General features: G+C 34.1%; 1 protein-coding gene across 1 annotated transcript in view; it reads right to left on the bottom strand.

Annotated features, from left to right (window-relative positions):
* COL24A1 (collagen type XXIV alpha 1 chain) overlaps positions 1–24,694 on the bottom strand; it is a 411,426-nt gene that overhangs the window by 84,875 nt on the left and 301,857 nt on the right. Inside the window, 10 exon segments of the mRNA XM_017850789.1 lie at positions 213–266; positions 360–413; positions 7,117–7,170; positions 9,776–9,832; positions 10,605–10,638; positions 10,640–10,658; positions 10,714–10,760; positions 10,877–10,932; positions 16,198–16,305; positions 18,233–18,286. Of these exon segments, the coding sequence (XP_017706278.1) occupies positions 213–266; positions 360–413; positions 7,117–7,170; positions 9,776–9,832; positions 10,605–10,638; positions 10,640–10,658; positions 10,714–10,760; positions 10,877–10,932; positions 16,198–16,305; positions 18,233–18,286 (537 nt within the window).

The raw sequence follows: 24,694 nt of genomic DNA, 5'->3' as shown, positions 1-24,694 counted from the left end.
AAAATTTGGATAATAGTCAAAACAAATGACTCAAACAATAATTTTGTATTAGCACAATTACTGAAAAACACCCTATTTAGAGGCCCACAGTGATCCATATTCTACAGTGATAAATGATAATTTGAATTACAATAAATAGCAACTCCTTGTGCTCCTGCTTTCTAAAATTGCTAACAATAAATCTCAAATTGTCTTAAATAATTTCAACTTACTTCAGATCCTCTCTCTCCTTTTAGTCCTTGTTCACCCTGGTCACCTGGCTCGCCCTTTAGTAGAAACCAAAATAAAAATCACATATGAAGCGAGACCAAATAAGTTATATTAATGTTATTTTTTAGAAATAATGCTTTCAAACATACTGGGGGACCTTGTTGTCCAGTGGCACCTCTTAGTCCTGGTACACCCACATGGCCCTAGAAATAGAAAAGATTACATTATTAGAGTAAGTAGAGACATGTGACTTAAGAGAATAGGATACTATCACTTAAAATGGTAGCAAAGTGTTGCAAAGCTCAACTTAAATGTCATAGAGATTATGATTCTTCTTAGAAGTAGAAAAGAACATAATAGCTGTTGGATATTATGGTGACTGAGAACAACTTAGGGTTTTCCTTCCTTCCTTCCTTCCTTCCTTCCTTCCTTCTCTCTTTCTCTCTTTCTCTCTTTCTCTCTTTTCTTTCCTTCCTTCCTTCCTTCCTTCCTTCCTTCCTTCCTTCCTTCCTTCCTTCCTTCCTTTCTTCCTTCTTTCTTTCTTTCTTTCTTTCTTTCTTTCTTTCTTTCTTTCTTTCTTTCTTTCTTTCTTTCTCTCTCTCTTTCTTTCTTTTTCTTTCTTTCTTGTGAACTAACATAGCTTGTGAATTAACATAGCAGGTTGAATGGTGGCCTCCCAAATGTGTGTCTATGTCCTAATCCCCAGAACCTGTGAATGTGATCTTGTTTGGAAAAAGGGTCTTTGCAGATGTCATTAACTTAAGGATCTCAAGATAAGATTATCCTGGATTATCCATGTGGGCCCTAAATCCGCTAAAGAGCATAAGTGACACAGAGGTACACTGAAACAGACAACAGAGGAGAAGGCCAGGTGAAAACACAGGCAGAGACTGGGGAGAGGCAGTCCTAGGAATGCTGACAGCCACCAGAAACTGGAGGAGGCAGGAGTGTGGCCCTAGAGCCTCTAGAGGGAGTGTGACCCTGTTGATCCCTTGAGTTTGGATTTCTGGTCTCTAGAACTGAGAAAATTACATACCTATTGTTGTATACATTTCTTTTTCAATCTCTTCCTTCTCTGAAAGTGTACTATGGTCTCCATTTTTACAAACTAAATTCATAATTATTTGGACGGTAGATTTACTGGGCTGAAGACTGGGAGCAGTCACTGGGAGGTATTACTATAATACCAAGAAACACCACATGACTGACATTCGGCAATCCATCATCACCTTAATTCTCTTAAGAAGGAATGCTGGCCTACCACATTTCCCTTTTCAAGTGTGTAAACAGAAACTAGCAACAACCCAGAAGCATGTCAGATGAGAGTTACACAGGAAGAATTCTGCATGTAATCTCTTTTATCCCTTTTCCTACTGTTCTACTAAATCAGATTTCTTTCTTCCTATTTTCTGTATATTACAGAAAGAATGCCTTACGAAAGAGTTATCAGTCCCATCTCCTGGGCTAGAAGATGAGATTGCATACATAGGTTAACAATATTTATTCTTACAGAAAAGTTAATTGAAGGCTTCTTTGTTTGCATTCTGAGGCAAATGTTTTTGGTTTAAGTGTCAACTTCCTGATAAAGGAAATGAAACCTGTTTAAGGAAGTGAACAGTGGCAAGAGAGAAAGGCTAGTCTGGAAAGCTTCTATATAGCACATGGCCACACTAAAGTAGAAACCACGATCACACATGACCCTTAGCAAAACATGAGCACAGCCAGCAATTAACAGAATCTGGCCAATCAAGGGGGAGTGTGGTATAAGTAAATATGACTACTTGAAGGTCACTTATCAAACAGGATTCAGGAAGGAAGTGGCTGGTGAATAGCTGGAGCTGAAGTGAGAGTGAGAATATGAGCAAACTACAAAACTCGAAACTATCATGCCAAATTATGGCTTTTCCACCATCCCTGTATGTAGTTTTACAGAAATATTTTCAGAATGATCATAGAATAGCCAACTGCCTCTCCTGGCTTTGTGAAGTATGAATGTAAATCTCACCAAGACAAACCTGCATTCTAAGAGTTTCATTAAAACTACTTTGGTCCATTCTATCACTCCAAAAATTGATTATGACCATTTTTTTGTAATTGTAAAAATCCAATATGCCATAGAAAATGTTATTACAAAATTATGCAGGAGAGGTTATGGAAAGTGATGGAATTTGTCAGATAATATTAGTGGCGGGATGAGTTGAATGGCCAAAGGAACTTACAAAACATTTTATAAGAGAAATGGTAAGTTCAATCTTGAAGAATGAGTGTTCCGGGCAGTAAAGTGAGGACATTCTGGCAAGGAACAGCATGGCAAATAAAGGGATGCATCTGACAGAACATGTTAGACAGAAAATGGATCTGAGAGGGCTATGACTGGAGACAGGGAGTCTAGTTGGGAAGCTATTGAAATAATTTTGGCAAAAAATGATGAGAGCCTGAACTAAAGTAGGACAAAGTAGCTAGATCCCAGAAACATTTAAGAACCAAAAGAAGTGGCTGACTGTGAGAGATGAGTAGGGGTATGGGGAAGAAAAAGAGATTCATAGAGATAGAGTGAGTGAGTGAGAGAAAGAGAGATTGAGAGAGAGAGACAGACAGAGAGAGGGAGAGAGAGAAAGAGACAGGGAGAGGGAGGGAGAGAGAGAGAGAGAGAGAGAGAGACAGAGGATTCATCTACTGGCTTAGACATCTAAATGGCTGGTGATACTATTCACTGAACCGAGGACATAACAAGAGGAAGATCAGATCAAATTTGGAAAGGATGAGGTACTATGGTTTGGCACTTATTGAGTTTGAGGTGCCTGTGATGATGTCTAACAGCTATTTAGATATGTATGTCTGATGCTAAGGAGTAAAGGCCAAGTTGGGATTTAGTTATTTTATTGTGTGTAAAAATTCTATGACTATTGCCAACCTGCTCCCACTTCCCCCGCAAAAAGAACTTTGAGATGCAATATAATTTATTCAAAGTATTTCTGGGACTTCATCTCTCCTAAGTTTAACTTCAGTTAATCTTGGATATTTATGTTTCCATTTATACCTTTAAGTAAAATGTTTCCATTTATACCTTTAAAAAGTGACTGTTGCCAGGATAATACATTTATTCCCTCCATGTCCTCTGGCTCTCAAGCTCTCCCCTCAAATAAATTTATCTTGATCTATGTGATATATAGTTTTAGTTTGCAGGATGACAGCTATAATTGTTTTTCCTTTTATGAAATAACATGAAATAACTACATATTTTATAGCTAAAATTCACTAAGTTTATTTTTATACTGATTAAATGTTCTTATTCCCCATGCTTTTTATGTATATGATGTCCATGGGGACAGAGATTGTGCCTGGGATGTCCAATGTAATATCCATGGCCCCTAGCTCGTCTCCTGGCCCATGGCAGACACTCAAATACAAGCTTAATAACGAGAGACATAGTTTTTGTTTCTTTTTGCTGTTGTTGTTGTTGTTTTTTGTTAGATGGAGTCTTGCTCTGTTGCCAGGCTGGAGTGCGGTGGCACAATATTGGCTTATTGCAACTCTGCCTCCCAGGTTCAAGTGATTCTCCCTCCTCAGCCTCCCAAGTAGCTGGGACTACAGGTGAGTGCCACCACACCCAGCTAATTTTTTGTATTTTAGTAGAGATGAGGTTTCACCATGTTGGCCAGGATGGTCTTGATCTCCTGACCCCATGATCTGCCCACCTTGGTCTCCCAAAGTGCTAGGATTACAGGCGTGAGCCACTGTGCCTGGCCCAGGGACACGGTTTTTAGAAATGTTATCATACAAAACACATAAAGTGTGTCAGTACAAGTAAGTATTCATTAATAATAATGAGCAGGACCCTTGACTTTGGTCAAAGATGTTTGCGAGTATAAACATTTTTTTTTTTTAAAGCCAGGTGATTATTCAGTCATAAAGAGAATAAAACATTGATATATTTTATAACATGGATGAACTTTTTAAACATTACGCTAAGTGAAAGAGGCCAGACACAAAAGGCTGTATGTTGTATGATTCTATTTATATGAAATATCCGGAATACACAAATCCAGAGACAAAGAGAAAAGTGGTTTCCAGGGTCTCAGGGGAATAGGGGGTGACTGCTTGATGGGTATGGGGCTTGCTTTTGGAAGTGTTGAAAATGTTTGGAACTATACAATGGTGATGGTTTCACATGATGGAGTTCAAGACACACTACCCCAAAATATGGCATCTTGGAATATTGAATATTTTAAGCTGAAGGAATCTGAGGGATAGCATGTGCAGAAAGGACTTTCTTACCTTCCTTTGATGCAGGTCATAAGACACTCATGTGAGAGGTGCCCTCCCTATACGTGGAGGAAAAGAGCATCCTTATCTCCAAAACCGAAGGGACACAGAGAATAATCTGAATGAACAGTCCTTGCTCAGTTTTCCCCAGTTTACTAATCTTAGCTCATACCTTTGGCCTATTACATTCTTCCAAGACTTCCTCATCAAATCTAGCATAAAAACATTCAGGTTTAACTGTTTCTTTGGAGCTTTATTTTTTTACAAAGGCTTCCACATTACATAAAATTTATATGAAATTAATCTGTATGCTTTTCTCTTGTCAATCTGCCTTTTGTCACAGGGTCCCCAGCCAAGAATTCAGAAGGATAGAAGAAAAGATATTTTCCTCCACTGCACACAGTGTGAATGTGCTAAATGTCACTGAGTTGTAAAGTTTAAAATGGTTAAAATGGTAAATTTTACATTACATGTATTTTATCCTAATAAAGAAGCTTGGTGATAATGCTAACCATCAGTTTAGCAGAGGGAAATCAGCGTAGACAATATCCATATAGAAAAGTAAACATTTTAAAATACCAGCTGAAGCTATAACAAGATAACCTAATTCTAAATAAAGCACGGTTCCTCTGTATAAATCAAACTTGTGCTAGGAGAAAACTTGGCAAGGGAGAAAGTTGGATATTTCATGATTCTGAGCTAAGCAATACAAGTAGCATGGTTGTCTGGCACAAGATGGCTAAGTGTTTAGCATAGAATCACCAATACATAAAACGATCCCTAAAGACTAAGGACTTAGGAAGAAATAAGACAGAAAGGAAGACATGGATCAAACTAGTTTATAAAACATCTACAGTTGAAAACTTAATCAGGGGTATACAAGCAAAGGGAAGGAGAAGTAGATTAGACAGTGAACCTAGGGAAAAGTGAATGACTGTCCAGAATAACGCTGGCAGGGCTTTTCTTCAGCTAGCCAAGTGTGGAAATTCTTGTCTCCTTTCAAGCGAATAGTTAACTGCTCATTTGCTGGTAAATATACTGATTTAGCTACTGAATGTTCTGTAGCTGGTAGAAGCCAAAATGAGATATTGCAAGAACCTGGTTTTCCTGAGACTGTGTGAGGAAGTCACGCACAGAAAAAGCTGAGGAACTTTAAGAGGCTTCTCAAATTATGCTGGAAGCAGTTGGGTTGGCTTCTCAACTCAGAGAAAATTAAATTTCAAATAAATCCACTTAATTCCTTGGGTTAGGAAATACTTGTAGATACAAATGTTATGTAAATTGGAAACAGAACACATATAACCTGCTAAAAATGTTTCTTTGAAAACAGAAAAACAAATGGTAATCGCAACAATTTCAGAAACATTTAGAACTATTCTCAACATCTGCTTCAAAGAGAGTTTTAGGGAGTGAAAGTTAATTTTTCAGATTCCTCTGGCTTGAGAAAAATCAACTTATTAATGACAGTTATCTATCTATCATCTTGTCCATTTAGTTTGGGTAATATAAATCTGCATTTCAGACATGACCACAGAAATATTACCTTGACAGAGAGATGTATCAGATCAATTAACTCATCAATTCATTATTAAAACTTATTATGTACAGGGATTAGAACTAGACACTGCACAAGAAAGAAAGAAGACATATGCAAAGTGGAGGAGCTAAGACACCTATACATTAAAAATAATTAGCAAAAAAAGAATAGCAACAGAAGATTGTAAAATGTTTGTGTTGAATGACTTAAATAAATAATACTATTACAGGACTATAGGAGAGAGCAAGATTACCGTTAGTGGGTCAGGGGAAAAGGAAACTTGAGTGAAATTATAAAGGATTTACATAAGCAAAGATTACATAATATTACAGGCAAATAGAAAATGCTATGAGCAAAGGAATAAGACAGGAACAGTAGGGAGACAGGAGACAACCTCTAACTCTGTAAAGCAATTGACAATGTAAATAGAGAGGGAAGAGATATAAGGCAGGAATACAGAACATCCTCAAAACAAATGTGATTCTAAAAAATGACTTAATTCTACACACAGTCTAATTTTAGCTAAGTTGGTCATATAATATCCATCTCAGGAATGGAAGAGGGTAATAATTGACTTAAGCCTTGAGAATATAAAGGTATTTAGCCATCTATTTGACACCTCTTTATTGAATTCCTACTATATACCAGGAACTTTGTGTTCTAGAAACTGGGGGTATAATGATGAAAACGAGAGACAAGATTTTATTCTCATGGATCCTACATTTTGGTGGAGGAAGACAAACAATAAACAAAGAAACGAATATATTTAAAAGGTGACAAGATGATATAGCACAAAATGTCATGAAGGAAGTTGAGTATTATGGTCCAGAGTGATTGATTGTTCTAGATCTATTTTAGATAGGGCAGTTAGAGAAGGCCTCTCAGGGGTAACATGAGATCTGAATGATGAGAAAAAGCAGAAGTGGGAAAAGACAAAGATGATTCTAGGAAGGAGGAACAGAACGTAGAAAGACGTTTCTTCTAGGATTAAAAACATAAGACATTACTAATTATCTCAATAATGCTTATTTTCACTTGAAATGGAATAGAAACACAGAGGACCCTATTTAAATTCAGAAGTAAGGGGTATAACTTGCAATTACCTTATATCCCTCTGCTCCAGGCTCTCCTCTCTCTCCTTGTTCCCCCACTGGACCCTACAGAGACCACACACAAAACAGTTTTACAGCTGGATCAAAGTATATGTGAATGCAGGTGATAAGATTAATGTGGTTTATTCTTTTGTCAAAAATAAAAAACCAAATATACGATTTGTTTAGTTCTATTAAATAATTTCAAAATATTGAATTTCAATCAAACCAAGAACAACATAAAAATACACCAACCATTGAATTATATAAAGAAAAATCTCATAATGAATCTACTAGGAAAGATATTGAAAAATGCAACCCAATAAAAATATGAATATTTTCACCAAGTGTGGTGGCTCACAGCTATAGTCCCAGCACTTTTGTAGGCTGAGGCAGGAGGATCCCTTGAGCCCAGGAGTTTGAGACCAGCCTGGGCAATAAAGTGAGACCCTGTCTCTACAAATAATTTGAAAATTAGCCAGGCATGGTGGTATGTGATTATAGTCCCAGCTACTTGGGAGGCTGAAGCAGAGGGATCACTTGAGCCCAGGAGGTCGAGGTTGCCGTGAGTCATGTTTGCACCACTGCTCTCCAGCCTGGGCAACAGAGTGAGACTCTGTCTCAGACAACAACAACAACAACAACAACAACAACAGCAACAGCAACAGCAACAGCAAAACAACAAAATGTTTCAATTAGTACAGTATGTTATAAATGATACTGGAATAACTTATGCTTTTACTAAATTTTTAAATGACTGAAAAAGATTTAAGCAGGACAGTTCAGTACATAATTCCATTAATTACAAAAGATTATGTTTGAGTGATCTTTTAAAAGGTATTTATACAGTAAATCCTACTTTACCATTCTTCATGAAAAAGTCTACTGTTGGCTGGGTGTGTTAGCTCATGCCTGTAATCCCAGCACTTTGGGAGGCTGAGGTAGGAGAATCGCTTGAGCTCAAGGGTTTGAGACCAGCCTAGGCAACAGAGTGAGACTCTGTCTCTAAAAAAAATTAAAAAATAATAAATAAAAATTAGCTGGCCCTGGTGGCATGAGCCTGCAGTCCCAGCTACTTGGGAGGTAGGAGGATCACTTAGCCCAGGTGTTTGAGGCTGCAGTGAACCAGCACTCCAGCCTGGGCAACAGACGGAGACACAGTCTCAGAATAAAAGTCTATTGTTTAATCTGTGAAATTTTTAATTTAACCTAAAAAGTACACTTATTAATTTTAATACTTAAGCCAAAAATTATCTAATAAACTCAGACCTACTTTTCCTGAACATTTCTAATAGAAAATCTTTAATATAATAAATCATCAAATTATCTACTATAAAATGAAATAGAAATATCAGCACCCACTAGGACCCACCATCTGAACAAAAACTTATATTGAAATTAATTGGAAAAACGTAGGATTTATTATAGAGCACTAATTGACAAATTTTAACTTATTCTTATGTGGACAAAGGTAAGAGACATAATGTCAATACTACAATCTCTGACTCTGCTTTAATTATTTAGAATCTTTGTGGTTTAAGTTTCATGCCTGTCCCATGTCTACTGGATAAAACTACTATTGCTATGCTAGACTTTTAATATATTTATTACATTTTAGCTGACATTCTTCGATCCTGGCATACCTAAATCTGGGAAAAACAACCATTACTATACTCCCTTTGCCAAGTTTTTTCCATTTGCTTTAAGTTTTTACATTATTTCCTTATATTTCCCTCTCTTAGTGGTTTAGAGAGATTAAAATATTATTTGATAAAGAAACTTACATATTCTTTTAGATGTCTATATACCTATTGCCTCTATATGAGATGCCTTGATTTAATCAGAAAATATTAGAATCTTTCTTGTCCATTTCTAAAACAAAGTATAACTTTCAGCCATCTCCAAAGAGTCAGGTCAAAATATCAGGAGTGACTACATATTCTGATCCTTGTGCCTTAGGATTCTTTTTCTCTATGTAATACTATGTGAGAAATGGAAAATACAGCCAATTATATAATATTTGTTTCTATGAACTAAGACTTTTCATTTAATTCATTTAATTTACATATGGTCTTTAGACATTGTTTTAGTCAAACATGAACACAGAGACAGTTATTCAGATAATCAAAGCTGTAATAGCTACTTTTTAGAAACCATGGTTATAGTTAGTCCTTAAAATGTTTAATAAGAAGTCTACAGATCAGTAATCTTTAAAGGTTATTGGTTCTAATAACTCAGTAAAGGGGTTTTGAAATCACTTGGCAACAGTGTGTAAACTGTTATAAGAAGTACATAGATAAGATTTTTTTAATATTTAGAAATAAATCTGAAAGTGATAATTAAAGAAATATGTACCCTAAAATGTCTAGAGTATATAAGTTTTCTGATAATCTTTATAAAAGTTGCTATCATGCCTTCAATTCAGAAAGTTAGATTTGGGAAGTCACTGTATGAACCCTATATATTATGCTAAAATATGACCTGCATATTTTTCATATTAAAGATTTTAATATCATTTAAATTTTGTGACCATAAATATCACTCTCCTATCAAATCATGTGATAAAACTAACAAAAGAAAACTCTTTGAAGAGATGTAATTGGTGTTGTGAATCTATTGTATAATTATATTTTATCTTGAATAACCAGAATTATTTCAGAAAAAGACCTACTGGTTCACCTCGAGGCCCAGGTGGTCCTAGGACTGTGCTATCCTCTCCTGGGTAGCCCTAAAATGAAATAAAGATTTATAAATAAAATTCAATAAATAAAATAAACTTCAAAAATACACAACCTATTACTTTTAAATATATTAGGAAATGCATTTGATTTTATCTTTTTTAAGTGGAAAACTTTGATGTAAGAAACTAGGCATATGGTATTTTATACAGAGTTGTAATTTGTACAGGATTCTTCTTGGAAGTATCAGTCTCCTTTAATTACATAAGAAGCAGCTCAGAACTTTTCTTAAAGTGTCAGGTTTCAATGATACCATAAATTAAGATTACTGCTGTAGTTATTCCTAAATCATCAAAAAATTTTAATCTTTAATATAAATGAGACAGGTGCGGTGGTATGCAACTGGGGTGGGAGGATTGCTTGATTGGTTTGAATCCAACCCGGGCAACAGTCAAGATCGCTTGATCCTGACTCCTGCCCCAAAGACTTTAATATAAATGTACTAAAATTAATCATTTAATCTAGAGCCTTACAATTTCTTTAAATAATTAATTTTACTCTTTACCCAAATATTTTCACATATATTCGCATCTTCAGGCTCAGTCCTTTGAAACAAGCCCCATGGAAGATATTTTAATAATTATTTAAATATTTTAGCCTCCTGATATTATTTTTTCTTCCGGAATTAGTAAAAATTCAGCTTTAGAAAAGTGCATTCCTTTATTCCTTGAAAAATTTATCGCTTGAAAAATTTTCCATGGCAGTCTTCAGGAATAAATCATGACTCAATGTTTAACTCAGGATTAAAAAGCAATAACACACAAACCTTTTCCCTTTAGGTCCTGGCAATCCAGAGAGTCGGTTGACCCTGATGCCCTACAACAAGGACAAGTAGACATTAACATGCTCTAACTAGGTATTAGATAGGTACATCTGAAATGAAAAAATAAGGATTCTTCCCGTCTGGGAGGATGGAGCCTAAAATAATGTTAGAAATGGTAATCCGAGAGAATTCATGTAATTTGCATATTTGGATATCGATCTTAATAAAAATGGTTTCATGTGAATATATTCTTTCAGTTATAAATACTTACTCTGTATCTCTGGAATTCTGGTTCTCCATGCAGGTCCCATCCCATCCTAAATGTCCCTAAAAACAAGTAAAATATTAATGGAAGAGGGGAAAGTAGAGAATTGTCTAAATCATAGAGCTTGTACTCCCCTAATTATTTTAAATTGTTGCCTTAGATTTTTCACGGTTGAAATTTACCCTAGTTTGAAGTAGGAAAGCCCAAAAATAACACCCCAACTTTTGAGTCTATTTTTTTTTTCCTGAAACAAACAAAAAGTTCTGTAAACAAATGTCTTTTTGGTTTACTTCTGATAATAGAACATCCCTTAATCATATTTAAAAAATACTTTCAGTTGTCAGAATCCGTTGGCTGGTCCGCGCTAACGAATTATTGGAAATCGTGGTTTAGCATCTGTCAAAAGCCTTGTGCCAGAATGTGGTCAGCTGATATTAGACGAGTGCAAAAACTGAGAGTTTTTTGACCATTGTCACTAACAGGAGCCAGAACCCATACTCCACATTTTTACTTTCAGATGGCTTTGATGAATATGTTTAAGTCCGCTGGTCAAAAAGTTAATTAAAGGAAATGGTTTGAGCAACTTTACATGTCCATAGTAACTGCCTATATTACTCTTAGTATGCAAATTTTGTAGATGGTGAAACCATCTAATAAAGACAATCAGCAAATGGCCTTAGCCTACTGAATAGATTAGCTCACTGAAAAAGTAAAAAAAAAAAAAAAAAAAAAAAAAAAAAAAAAAACCGAAAGAAGTCCTATATTTCAATATTATCAAAAGATTCCATATTGACTCTCCTATTTGACTCTCAAAACAAATAGAAGATGAGAAAATTAAGGCACAGAATAGGTATGTGACTTGCCAAATATCATACTAGAACTAAGTCTCTTGATTCTGCATATATAGTATTTCCCATTTAATCATACTGCTTCACTGTATTTGATGATTTCTTTAAACTCCCAGCTCTAAAAAAGTTCACATTGCAACTATTAACCATTGATCAGTAAATTTAGACTCATTCAGTTAAGAACAAGTTTCAGTCTAAAAAAGGAACTGCACAAAATTAATTTTAAAACATTAATAAGAATTCAGCCATTACCTAGGTGAATAATCTAGAATAGAATGTAACCACTCACTATTCATTAGCTCAAGATGGCTGAATGACATATGCTTGTTTCAATAGTCCCATTCAACAAAAAAGAGAGAGAAAAAATAAAGGTTTTTATTTGTAATAACAATACTGGAAAATAAGTAAACATCATCAGTGGACCAAAATTTTGTAATCTGAGACAGAAAATTAGTGCTGAAAACATACAAAGAAAAAAATTGTTGCAGATGTCCAAATAGTCTCAAGGAAATTTCAAATGCTGAAATCAAGACATTGAAGGGGCAAGACAGGTTCAGGTGAACTAACTGGGGAAAGGAGTCAGATATTCCTATTCTACTTGTGCTGGGTAACTGATGGTAGCATTTGCCTAGAAGATAAGTGAATGAATGTGGAAACTGTTGCACAAAAAGCAGGCAATGCTAAAGGCTGCTGCTGACTCCAAGTGACTCTAAAGCCAATAAAACAAGAAATAAAATGTGCAATTCATAAAAGAAAAAATGAACCTTAATGTACCTAAAATATGTATGCAAAATATGTAACCTTCCAAAAATAAGCAGGTAGAAAACATGATAAGCAGACCTCAAACTCTGTTTTGAGAAATCAATGACTCAAATAGCAAGAAAAAAAAGCAGTAAGAAAACTAGAAGGATTTAAGTAGCTTAGCTAACAACTTGATTTAACAGAAATACTTAGGACTGTTTATTAGCCCCAAAAAACAAAAAGAAAGAAAGAAAAGAAGCGAGAAAAGGAATGCATAATCTTTTGACAAAACTTGAGTATATTAGGCCTCAAAGAAGATTTTAGTAAATTTCCTCAAAGCGGAAATCATATAGGTCACATCCTCTGGCTATAATGCAATGTAATTAAAATGAGCAATAAAATTAAAATCTACTTAAAAGAAAGATCCTTTAAGATAACTCTTATTTAGAAGAAAATAAAATCTGAAATTGCAAGCTATTTATAAGTAAATGATGGTAAAAACACAAACATAAAAATATGGGAATATGGCCAAAGTGGCATTCAAAAGGAAACAAGTAGCTTCATAATGTATTTATTAAATAAATTACATAAACGGGCCAGACATTTAATTCAAGAAGAGATTAATATTAAAGCATAAATTAGCGAATCAGAAAACCATTTTAAAAAGTTGAGTGAAAAACCAAGTAGACACTTTGAACTGACTAGTAAAATAGCAAAATATTTGGCAAATCTGATCACGGTAAAGAGTAGACACGATAAAACAACATTAGAAACAAGAAGGACACAACCACGGGAAAAACATTTAATTATAAGGAAATAGTAATTTCAAGTTTCACTTACTAAATATGAAAATCTAGATGAAATAGATAATTTTAAGAAAATTTCAAAAATTTGTTCCAGAAGATACAAAATTTGAAAAGAAAGCCAAAGATCTACTGCTAATAAAATAACAATCGGCTCAGATTGTTTTAATAGCAAGTTTTATAAAACCTTTGAAGAACAGACACAATATCTATGTCCCATACTGTTACAGAGCACAGAAAATACGAAAATTTATCAACCCATTTTATAGGACTTGCTTAACACTTATACCTAAATCCAATTAGTGATAGTAAACATTAGAAAAAAGATGGAATGAAGAACGATGGAATGAAGAAATAGGCCTACTTTGCTTACAAATACAAATGCAAAACTTTTAAGGTAAACTAAATTCAATAAGCTAAACTACAACTATTAAATAAAATGTTAAAAAATGAAATTCATTTGCATTAAAATAATAATATAATTATACTTAAGATTTATCCTAGGAACTCATAGTTGATTCAACTTTTGGAAATCTACTAATGAATTTTCTTATATTTACAAACAAAGGAGAGAAAGCATGGGATTATCTAAACAAATATTGTAAAAGGATTTGATAAAATTCAACATCTACTCTTGGTCAAAACTCTCATTTAAGAACGAAAAGAAATTTCTTTAAACAAATAAATGGTATATCTAAAAAACAACTGTAAACAACACTTGACATTATAAGCATTAGAAGCATTTTCACTAAAGACAGGCCCAAAAGACAAGATTTTCTTCATCATGACTTCTATTCACTGCTATAGTAGAAGTTCTAATCAATGTAGCAATTCAGACAAGCAAATAAGGGGAGGCAATATTATTTACCTAAAGAATCCCTATGAGAATCATCTACATTCGCTAAAGTGGATATAAGATCAAAATATAAAAGCACCAACAGCACTACTAAGTTGATGTAACAGAAAAAGGATTATATTAACACTGAGAATAAAACTCAAAAGCAAAGCAAAACAAAAACAAAACAAAAAACAAAATACTAAGAATAAACTTAACAAGAAAGATTAAAGAACAGAGATAAGGGAAATATTTTATTGATGAATATGTAAGCAGATATGAGTAAATAAAAAGACATAAGGTGTTTGTAGAAAGATTCAGCATTGAAGGAAATTGAAAGTTCACATGAAAGAGGAGATCATAACAAGAGCCAAACATTCTTGTAAAATGAATTATGAAGTATTTGCCCTAACAGAAAGTATCACAATAGTATAGTAAGTAAAAGAGCGTGGTATTGACCCAGAAATAGACTACTAGATTCAGAGAATAAAGTAGAATAAGAACAGACCAATGAATATTTGAGAATTTAGTTTATGGTAAGGGAAGCATTTCAAAAAAGCAGAAAACAGACTGACCACTCAATAAATGGAATTGGAACAACTGTCTGTAAGTTTGGAAAAAATAAAATTAGTCTTCTACACCTTACATGAAAAAAAACCCACAAAATCCATAAAACCTCCATATGTCTTAAAGAGTTAAGGGTAAAAATAAAGTTATAAAAGTATTAGAAGAATATGGAAGAATATTCTTATATACTTTAGGTAGGGAAGGCATTTCTAATAAAATAAAACACAGAAACTACAAGGGAAAAGACTGACAAGTTTGACTATATAAAAATTAAAATGATCTATACAGCAAAGGATATATAAAATTAAAAGATAAATTACAGAAAGGAAAATATTTGTAATATATTTTGTAACATATTTAACAAAAATATGTTAATTTTTTAAGTATATAAGGAGTGATTGCAAATCAATAAGAAAAAGGTAACAATTCAATGTGCAGTATATATGAACAGGCAACTTCCATAAGAAAAAAGTGCAATTGGGAAAGTGTAAATAGAAAAAATGCAATACACATTCTCACTTATCAGATTGGCAAACATCAAAAGAAGTGATATGAAATGCTGATGGTGGGAGTGTAAATTTGGTGAAACCTCTTGGGAAGGTAGATTGGGAACATGTCAAATTTAAAAATTAATAATATTATAAAATGTTTTTGTACACAGGTCAAAGACAGAGAAATGCTAGTAATTTAAATAAAAGAAAGTAAGAAAGGCCTAGATCACAGTAAGGAATGAAATACCGAAAATGAGCCTGAGGCAAACTTTCCTCAGGCAACAAATGGATTATGCAATGATCTCTAAAAAGCCTTAGTGAAGTCTAGTACTTGTGACATTTAAATGGAGACTACACTAAATGGAAATACACATGCATTTTGTAAAAAAGCTTATGAAACAGAAGACTCAATTAGATAATCTTTTAAATATTTTGCATCTCTTTCATGCTGTGACTTTCAGAACAGGTCTAAATATATTTGCAATACAATTCAGCTAATATATGAGTTCATAAGTATCATGCCATACTTGTTCCTAACATCATGCAAAGTTCCTGAGAAAGATTGAAGATAAAATTAGATGTTAGATTTATCACAATTGGTTAGAAAAATAATATCCAGATAAAGTAGGTTTGTTTCCAACCAGAGAAAGAAAATCCGTTTCAAGTAAACCTGATTTTCAAAGCAATTTGTCAACCATGACAGCATAGTTTTATACAGATACTAAATCCCAATTTTAAGTGCTGGCCATATAAAATTTCCTACTTTGGTTAGGAGTTATAATCTTATTTTTTAAAACCTCATTTCATATTTTATTTCCATTTTCATTTTTTTTTTCTCTTTCCTTTTTCGTGTCCAGAAACCACTAAGCCATTTAAGTACTGTGGAATGCTTACAATTCTCCACATCCCATGGAGGTAGATTATTTTCAATGGAACTATTGCCTTCTCTGTAAAGCTAATCAAGGGATGAAACTTTAAGGGCATGGATACATTTCTTTCCCATCCACAGTGACTCACTTCTGGAAGCAAATCAAATACTGACCACAGCACCTCTAGTTCCTCTGGCACCCTTAGGACCACTTTTCCCAATTTTTCCAGGAGAACCTCTGCTTCCAACTTCTCCTGTGGGTCCTATTTGTCCTTTATCACCCTGTGGATGACATTATTAAGAGAGAAATGTAAGAAAAAAATTTATACTTAGATTAATTAACTATATCATATTCCTGAATAGCTCCTGAGGAATATTTGGTTAACAGTATTACAGACCACCACTAACAATAATAACATGCCATCACCACATAAGTTATTTTAAAAAATAAAAGTAATTTTGGAAAAAGATAAAAAAAATTTTTGACCATACAAGCAGGGGCTATCTGGTGCTCATGCTGAATTCCAGATAACCATTTTTTTTTAACTTTCGAATTTTGCTATATATGTATGTAAATATGCATGTATGTATTGTTACTATAAGAAATCATAAGGTCTTTGAAAAGTCTGTTTCTATAGAGAATTTCAATGCAACAAGGTCTGTTCAATACAAAAAGAGCTCCAGTGTGCAGTTCTGTACATTCAGGATCATCACTCATTGGCCTGGAGTGTGCCTTGAAAAATCTGTAACATTTTTACATCATTTTACATCTTTCTGAAAACTAATTGTCTTCTGCTTTCTATTAGACAAACTGACCTTTCTTTTTTGTTGTTGTTGTTTTTTGAGACTCAGTCTCACTCTATCACCTAGGCTGGAGTGCAGTGGTGTGATCTCGGCTCACTGCAACCTCTGCCCCCCAAGTTCAAGCAATTCTCCTGCCTCAGCCTCCCAAGTAGCTGGGATTACAGGTGCCCGCCACCATGCCTGGCTAATTTTTCTGTATTTTTAGTAGAGACAGGGTTTCACCATGTTGGCCAGGCTGGTTTTGATCTCCTGACCTCAAGTGATCCTTCCACCTTGGCCTCCCAAAGTGCTGGGATTACAGGTGTGAGCCACCACACCCGGCCGACAAACTGACCTTTCTTTAGCACCAAAATATAGCTGCTCTTAAACAACACTGTGTTATTTTTCATTTCTTAAGTGAGAACCAACCTGTTCTATTACTGATAAGCAAGAAGACACAAAGAAAAACTACTGTGAACACAGTTGGACAGGAAATTTTGGGATTTATAACAGTTAAGAGGCTTTATTTTATTTTCCAGTGGTGCAGGTTGTTATTATACAAAGACTTGCACTGTCTCACTATTAATGTTGATTTTAGACATAACACTCTATATGATGAAAAAAACTTCAATATTGAAATTATTTTGAATGGATAAGAATGGCAATTAAATGTTACCTCATTAGTTTCTCTTCATTATTTATTATCCCTATCTACTGTCTAAAAATTCTGAGAAAGACTGACTAGGTATATATCAGCAGAAATGCTAGAATTGGATTCTGGAAATCAAAATATGTGTGACTTGAAGTTAATTACAATACATAATTCAAAACTGTCATAGTCCAATGGGAAAACCATTTTTATGTTTCATCAATACTTGAATAGACTATTGATTCCATATTTATATAAATATAAATTTTCATTATAATGTATTAAAATTTTATAAATACAACCAATTATTAGTAAAATATAAAGTAAGCAAATAAAAATATTCTTGAAGTTCTTAATATATGGAAAAAATAAAATCAACTTAGAAAAGCTCATTAACAACAAATAATTATAGTTACATTCTTTTCCCTCAAATACTTTACTAAAGTTGTTATTGAATAGCACAAATGGTATAGTATTTTCCTTTTATCTTTCTTCTTGCCCATGGTCTACTAAAAGAATTTCTGGCAAACAAGAGAAAGAAAGAAAAGCCAAGATTTTCTACAAACTACAAAACGGAAAATTTGCCTTCAAATAATCAAGATAATAAGTACTCCTATCTGAAATTAAATATTAATTTATATAAATGTATCTTTTAAAGCAACATGTATAATTATTTACCACTTTACTATCTAGTCCAAATAAAAACATTACAGCAGTCTATGGAGCTCTGGATACATCAGAAGAAAGAAAACTTGCATAGAAAATGTAAAAAATTACCTTTTTTCCTGGATGACCTCTTTGCCCTGGAATTCCCACAATTCCTTCAGGTCCCTAAAATATTCAATATAAAAAAGGAAATAAATGATTAAAGAAAAGATCAGATGGAGTATTTGAATACTTCTATCAGATAATCACTGGATTGGATTGGACGAGAAGTAAAAATGAGGGCTACTTTCCACATTATTAGGTTTGTATCATTTGAAAAGAGGTCACAATGACTTAGAGGCACAGCTGTTATTAGCTATAAAGTTCACATGCACAAACTGGCCAAGACAGTCGTAATTACACTGTTCATTATTCTAGGTGGAACTTTACTTAGATTCAGTATACTCATTTTAACTACAGAGAGTGTAATTAAAGTTAACCCATGCCTTCTATGTCACAGGCTGTAAAAAATGTTTAACAAAAATAAACAAGTATAAACCCAAATGGATCAATTTCAGCATTTCTATCAGCTACTGGGAGCTCAGCATCTTGTGGAAAGTACAGAACTCCTGCCTATCCAATGAAGTCTCCACACACATACAAAAGGAAGTACAGAGTATAAAATACATGTAGTATATGGTCAAGGAAAATTTCAAGGTTATCTAGTACGTGGTCAAGGAAAATCTCAAAATCTCACTGTAGTAGAAAGAGTTAAAGAGATATTCTTTGGTCTGTGGGGAAAAAAAGAAGGAAATACAGAGAGAAAAGGAGGTAATCACATAAAACTTAAAATAATATTTTCATTTCAATTTGTCCTTTGTTTAGCTAAAAGTAGATTAAAATTTTCAAGATACACTTTTTTTTTTTAAGCAAAGGTGGGGTACCATGTGAATTTTCAGGTAAACAATGGTTAGGCTTAAGTGAGTTCCACACCACAGTAAGCCAGGTCGCAAGTTCTAAAATGGCTAATAATTAATCACAACATTCCCTGCAATCGCTGGAAATGAAAATGGAAATCTCAAATTTGTGTCCCAAAAGCTTGGCAAACTGCAAAAATGATGTAGACAAGAAATAACTTGTGGTTTACCACTGTGCTATGTAGGCTCTAGATAAATATTTGTTGAACGAATAAACAGATACCTAAGGAAATGACTCATACCCTATGCTCCTGAGCAAATGCTCTTCTAGCTTCAGAAAATCACTGAATTTAGAGGCCAAAACTGTTGTGCTCTATTGCTGTAGTTATAGCTGCATCCAGAGGTAGAAATGGTAGTTGCACTAGCATGAAGAATTCTTTGAAGTTAATGAGGCCTTTCAAAAAGAGGCTGATTAATCTTCACAGAGATTAAAGGTGTGAGCTTTTAAAAGTCAGACTGCTCGCATTTCATATTCTGGCTCTGGCACCTAACACCTATATGGCCATAGGTAGATTATTTAATTTCTAAAGGCCTCAGATTCCTGTTAAATAAAAGAGGTATAAAAGAACCTCTTCAAAGACTAAGAGCAAATGAGAGAATGCATGTAAAGTTTAGAAAGTTTAGAAAAACTAGACTTATCATGAAGAGCTCAAAATATGTTAGTAGTTATTAACCTCTGCTGTTTATTAGAAGTGTATTACACAATATTTAAGTACATGTAAAGATGCTAAAGGGTACAATGAAAGCCCATTTACCTACCACCTACTTTAAGAGATAGAACCAATATATGTGAATGTATATGTGTGTGTGTATATATATACACACATATATATATCTACATATATATACACACATATAATTGAAGCCCCACATTAAACACATAATTTCCAAACTCATCACCCTTTTTCTCTACTCAGGTGCAGCCATTGTCTTGAATTTTATTGTTCCCACACATTTCTTAATAATTTTACTCCATTTGCATCCCCAAACAATATGTAGTTATTTTACATCTTTAAAATTTAAAAAAAGCAGTATTATACTTTATGTGTTCTCCTGAAATTTCTTTTAACACGTTTTGTTTTGAAATTACTGTGTCTTTAATTCATTTACTTAAAAAAAATAAAAACTGCTATAGGACTCCATGTTATTATCAAACCACAACTTAAGTATTTTTCCCATTGGCTAAAGTTTTGGTGGTTTTCTTTTGCTATTACAGACAATGCTGGAATAAACACCCTGTACATGTCTCTATGTGCTCATGTCAAGAGTTTTTATAGGGTACGTACCCTGGAATTGAACTGCTGGGTTTTAGGATATATGCATCTCCAAGCATATCAGATATTTGCCAAACTGTTCTCCAAAGTGATTTTGCCAATTTACATCCTCAATGGCAATGTTTAAGAGTTCCACTTACTCCATATTTCCTGTAATGCTTGATTGTATGAGACTTAAAATGGGTGCAGAATGATATTATCATTTCAATTTATGTTATTGGTTATTATGGAAAAATGAATAGCTACTCATAAAGTTATCGGACATCTATATCTATATGTGAATTTCTGGTTCCTATCTTGTGCCCATTATTCTACTGGGCTGTCCTTATTGAGTTACATGTACATGTTTTTATACATACTTATATTTTTTCATTCTATATATCACAAATCTCTTCTCCCAGCCTGTATCTTATTTTCTCACCTTGTTTATTATGACTTTGGGCAAACACAAGTTTGCAATTTTAATGCAGTCAAAGTCATTAATATTTTCTTTCTGTTTCTTTTAGTGCTTTGTCTTAAGAACTCTTTACTGCTTGCCCTTTCTTTATAAGGTCATAAAATATTATCTTAAATGTTCTCCCAAGAGTTTTAAGATTTTGATTTTAACAGTTAAGCCTTTAATCAAATTGGAATTTAATTTTGCAGGATATGTGTTTGTGTGTGTTCGTGCATGTGTGCATTTGTGTGAGGGAGAGTATTTTTTTTTTTTTCCATTTGGATAACCAATTGTACTAGTAACATTTATTAAATAGTTCATTTCCTTATAGATCTGTAGTGCATAATCAATTTGTCAAAAATCAAGTTTCAAAATATACTTATATCTGATTCTACATTATCTTCAGTTTCCATTGGTCTGTTTGTTTATTTGTGAATGAGTATGACACTAATTTAATTACTCTAGCTTCAATAATAAGTTATATTAGATAGGTCAAGTTCTCTTCCACCTCCTCCACAACCATCCCACCTCTGCACAACTTATTCTTTAAAGTTGTCTTAATGTTGGCCCTTTGGTTTTCCACACAAATCTTAAAATCACTTTTATCAATCAAGTTTTATTAAAACCCCATCAGGATTTTGACTGAAATTGTATTAAATGTTGACTAATTTTAGAAAGATTGATAATTTTTTATAATATTGAGTTTTCTATCGTGAATATAAAATACGCTTGTCAAATTTATTAGTTCTTTAATAAACGATTATAATTTTCTTTAACTGTAAAATTTTCCACACCATTTTTACAAATATTTTGTTTAGATGTATTGCTAGATACTTAATTTTGTGGCTAATTGTGTTGGAAATTGCATTTTAAAATATCTAACTGCTCATTGCTGGTGAAAAGAATGGAACCTATTTTGTATATCACTTTTATTTATGTATTTAGACACACTGTCTTGCTATGATGCCCAGGCAGGACTTGAACTCCTAGGAACAAGCAATCCACTCACCTCAGCCTCTCAAGTTACTGGAAGTACAGGTGCATGCCATAGTAACCAGAGTTATTATGTTTTTTTTTTTTTTCTGTCTAACTTTTATTTTAGGTTCAAGGGGTACATTTGCAGATTTGTTATGTGGGTAAATTATGTGTTACGTGGATTTGGTGTACAGATAATTTTGTTACCTAGGTAATCAGCATAATACCCGATAGGCAGTTTTTCAATCCTCACCCTCCTCCCACCCTTCACTCTCAAGCAGGCCCTGATGTTAATTGCTCCCTTCTTTGTGTCCATGTGTACTCAAGGTTTAGCTCCAACTTATGGAGAACATGTAGTATTTGGTTTTCTGTTCCCACATTAATTTGCTTAGGATAATGGCCTCTAGCTGCATCCATGTTGCTGCTAAGGACATGATCTTGTTCTTTTTCTGTGGCTGCATAGGATTCCATGACGTATATATACCACATTTTTTTTTAAAGCCAGTCCACTGTTGATGGAGATCTAGGTTGATTCCATGTCTTTGCTATTGTGAATGGTGCTGCTCTGAAGATAAATGTGCATGCATCTTTATGGTAGAACAGTTTATATTCCTTTGGGTATATATGCAGTAATGGGATTGCTGGGTCGAATGCTAGTTCTTTTTAAGTTCTTTGAGAAATCTCCAGACTATTTTCCACAGTAGCTGAGCTAATTTACATTCCCACTAGCTGTGTATAAGTGTTTGCTTTTCTCTGAAACTTCACCAGCATCTGTTATTTTTTGACTTTTTAATAACAGCCATTCTGACTGGTATAAGATGGTATCTCATTGTGGTTTTGATTTGCATTTCCCTAATGATTAGTGACATTGAGAATTTTTTTATATACTTGATGGCCACATGTATGTCTCTTTTGAGAAGCGTATGTTCAAGTCCTTTACCCATTTTTAGTGGGGTTGTTCATTTTTTGCTTATTGATTTAAGTTCTTTACAGATTCTGGATATTAGACCTTTGTTGGATGCAAAATTTGCAAATATTTTCTCCTGTCCTTAGGTTGTCTGTTTACTCTTTTGACAGTTTCTTTTGCTGTGCAGAAACTTTTCAGTTTAATTAGGTTCACCTGTCAAGTTTTGTTTTTGATGCAACTGCTTTTGGAATCTTTGTCATGAAGTATTTGCAAGGGCTGATGTCCGGAATACTATTCCCTAGGTTCTCTTCTAAGGTTTTTATAGTTTTGGGTTTTACATTTCAGTATTTAATCCATCTTAAATTGATTTTTGCATATGGTAAAAGGTAGGGGTCCAGTTTCAATCTTCTGCATACAGCTAGCCAGTCATCCCAGCACCATCTACTGAATAGGGTAAACTTTCCCCATTGCTTGTTATTATCAGCTTTGTCAAAGATCAGATAGTTGTAGTTGTGTGGCTTTATTTCTGGGTTCTCTAATCTGTTTCATTGGTCTGTGTAACTGTTTTTGTACCAGTACAATGTTGTTTTAGTTACTTGCAGTATAGTTTGAAGTCAGGTAGTAGGATCCCTCCAGCCTTATTCTTTTTGCTTAGGATTGCTTTGGCTATTTGGGCTCTTTTTTGGTTCCATAAGAATTTCAGAATGGCTTTTGCTAATGCCGTGAAAAATGTTCTTGATTTTACTGATAGGACTGGCATTGAGTCTTTAAATTGCTTTTGAGAAGTATGGCCACTTAACAATATTGATTCCTCCTATCCATGAGCATAGAATGTTTTTACATTTGTTTGTGTTGTCTCTGATTTCTTTCAGTAGTTTCTTGTAATTCTAATTGTAGAGATCTTTCACCTTCCTGGTTACTGCATTCCTAGGTGTTTTTTTGTTGTTGTTGTTGTTTTTTTTTTTTTTTTTTGAGATGAAGTCTCGCTGTGTCACCAGGCTGGAGTGCAGTGGTGCGATCATGGCTCACTGCAATCTCCATCCGCTGGGTTCAAGCGATTCTCCTGCCTCAGCCTCCTGAGTAGCTAGGACTACAGGTGTGCACCATCACGCTCAGCTAATTTTTGTATTTTTAGTAGAGAAGGGGTTTCACCATGTTGGCCAGGATGGTCTTGATCTCTTAACCTTGTGATCCACCCGCCCTGGCCTCCCAAATATTCCTAGGTATTTTATTCTTTTTGTGGCTATTATGAGTGGCATTGAATTCTTGATCTATTTCTCAGCTGGGATGTTATTGGTGTACAGAAATACTATTAATTTTTGTACATTGATTTTGTATTCTGATACTTTGCTGAAGTTGTTTATCAGATCTAGAAGCCTTTGAGCAGAGACTATGGGGTTTTCTAGGTATAGAATCATATAATCTGCAAAAAGAGCTTGACTTCCTCTTCTCCTATTTGGATGCCTTTTACTTCTTTCTCTTGTCTGATTGCTCTGACGGAGAGTTCCAATACTATATTAAGTAGGAGTGGTGAGAGTTCCATCTCTCAAGGGGAATGCTTCCAGCTTTTGCCTATTAGGTGTAACATTGGCTGTGGCTTTGTCATAGATGACAGTTATTATTTTGAGGTATGTACTTTCAATGTCAAGTTTGTTGAGGGTTAACATAAAGGCATGTTGAATTTCATTGAAAGCTTTTACTGCACCAAAAATCACAAGCATTCTTATACACCAGTAACAGACAAGCAGAGAGCCAAATCAGGAATGAACTTCCATTCACAATTGCTTCAAAGAGAATAAAATACCTAGGAATCCAGCTTACAAGGGATGTAAAGGACCTCTTCAAGGAGAACTACAAACCACTGCTCAGTGAAATCAAAGAGGACACAAACAAATGGAAGAACATACCATGCTCATGGATAGGAAGAATCAATATCGTGAAAATGGCCATACTGCCCAAGGTTATTTATAGATTCAATGCCATCCCCATCAAGCTACCAATGAGTTTCTTCACAGAATTGGAAAA

This window comes from Rhinopithecus bieti, unplaced genomic scaffold (assembly GCF_001698545.2).
Source record: "Rhinopithecus bieti isolate Rb0 unplaced genomic scaffold, ASM169854v2 scaffold_1467, whole genome shotgun sequence".
Classification (NCBI taxonomy): Eukaryota; Metazoa; Chordata; class Mammalia; order Primates; family Cercopithecidae; genus Rhinopithecus; species Rhinopithecus bieti.
The sequence above is the reverse complement of the archived record's forward strand: the minus strand, read 5'-3'. Positions and strand labels throughout refer to the sequence as shown.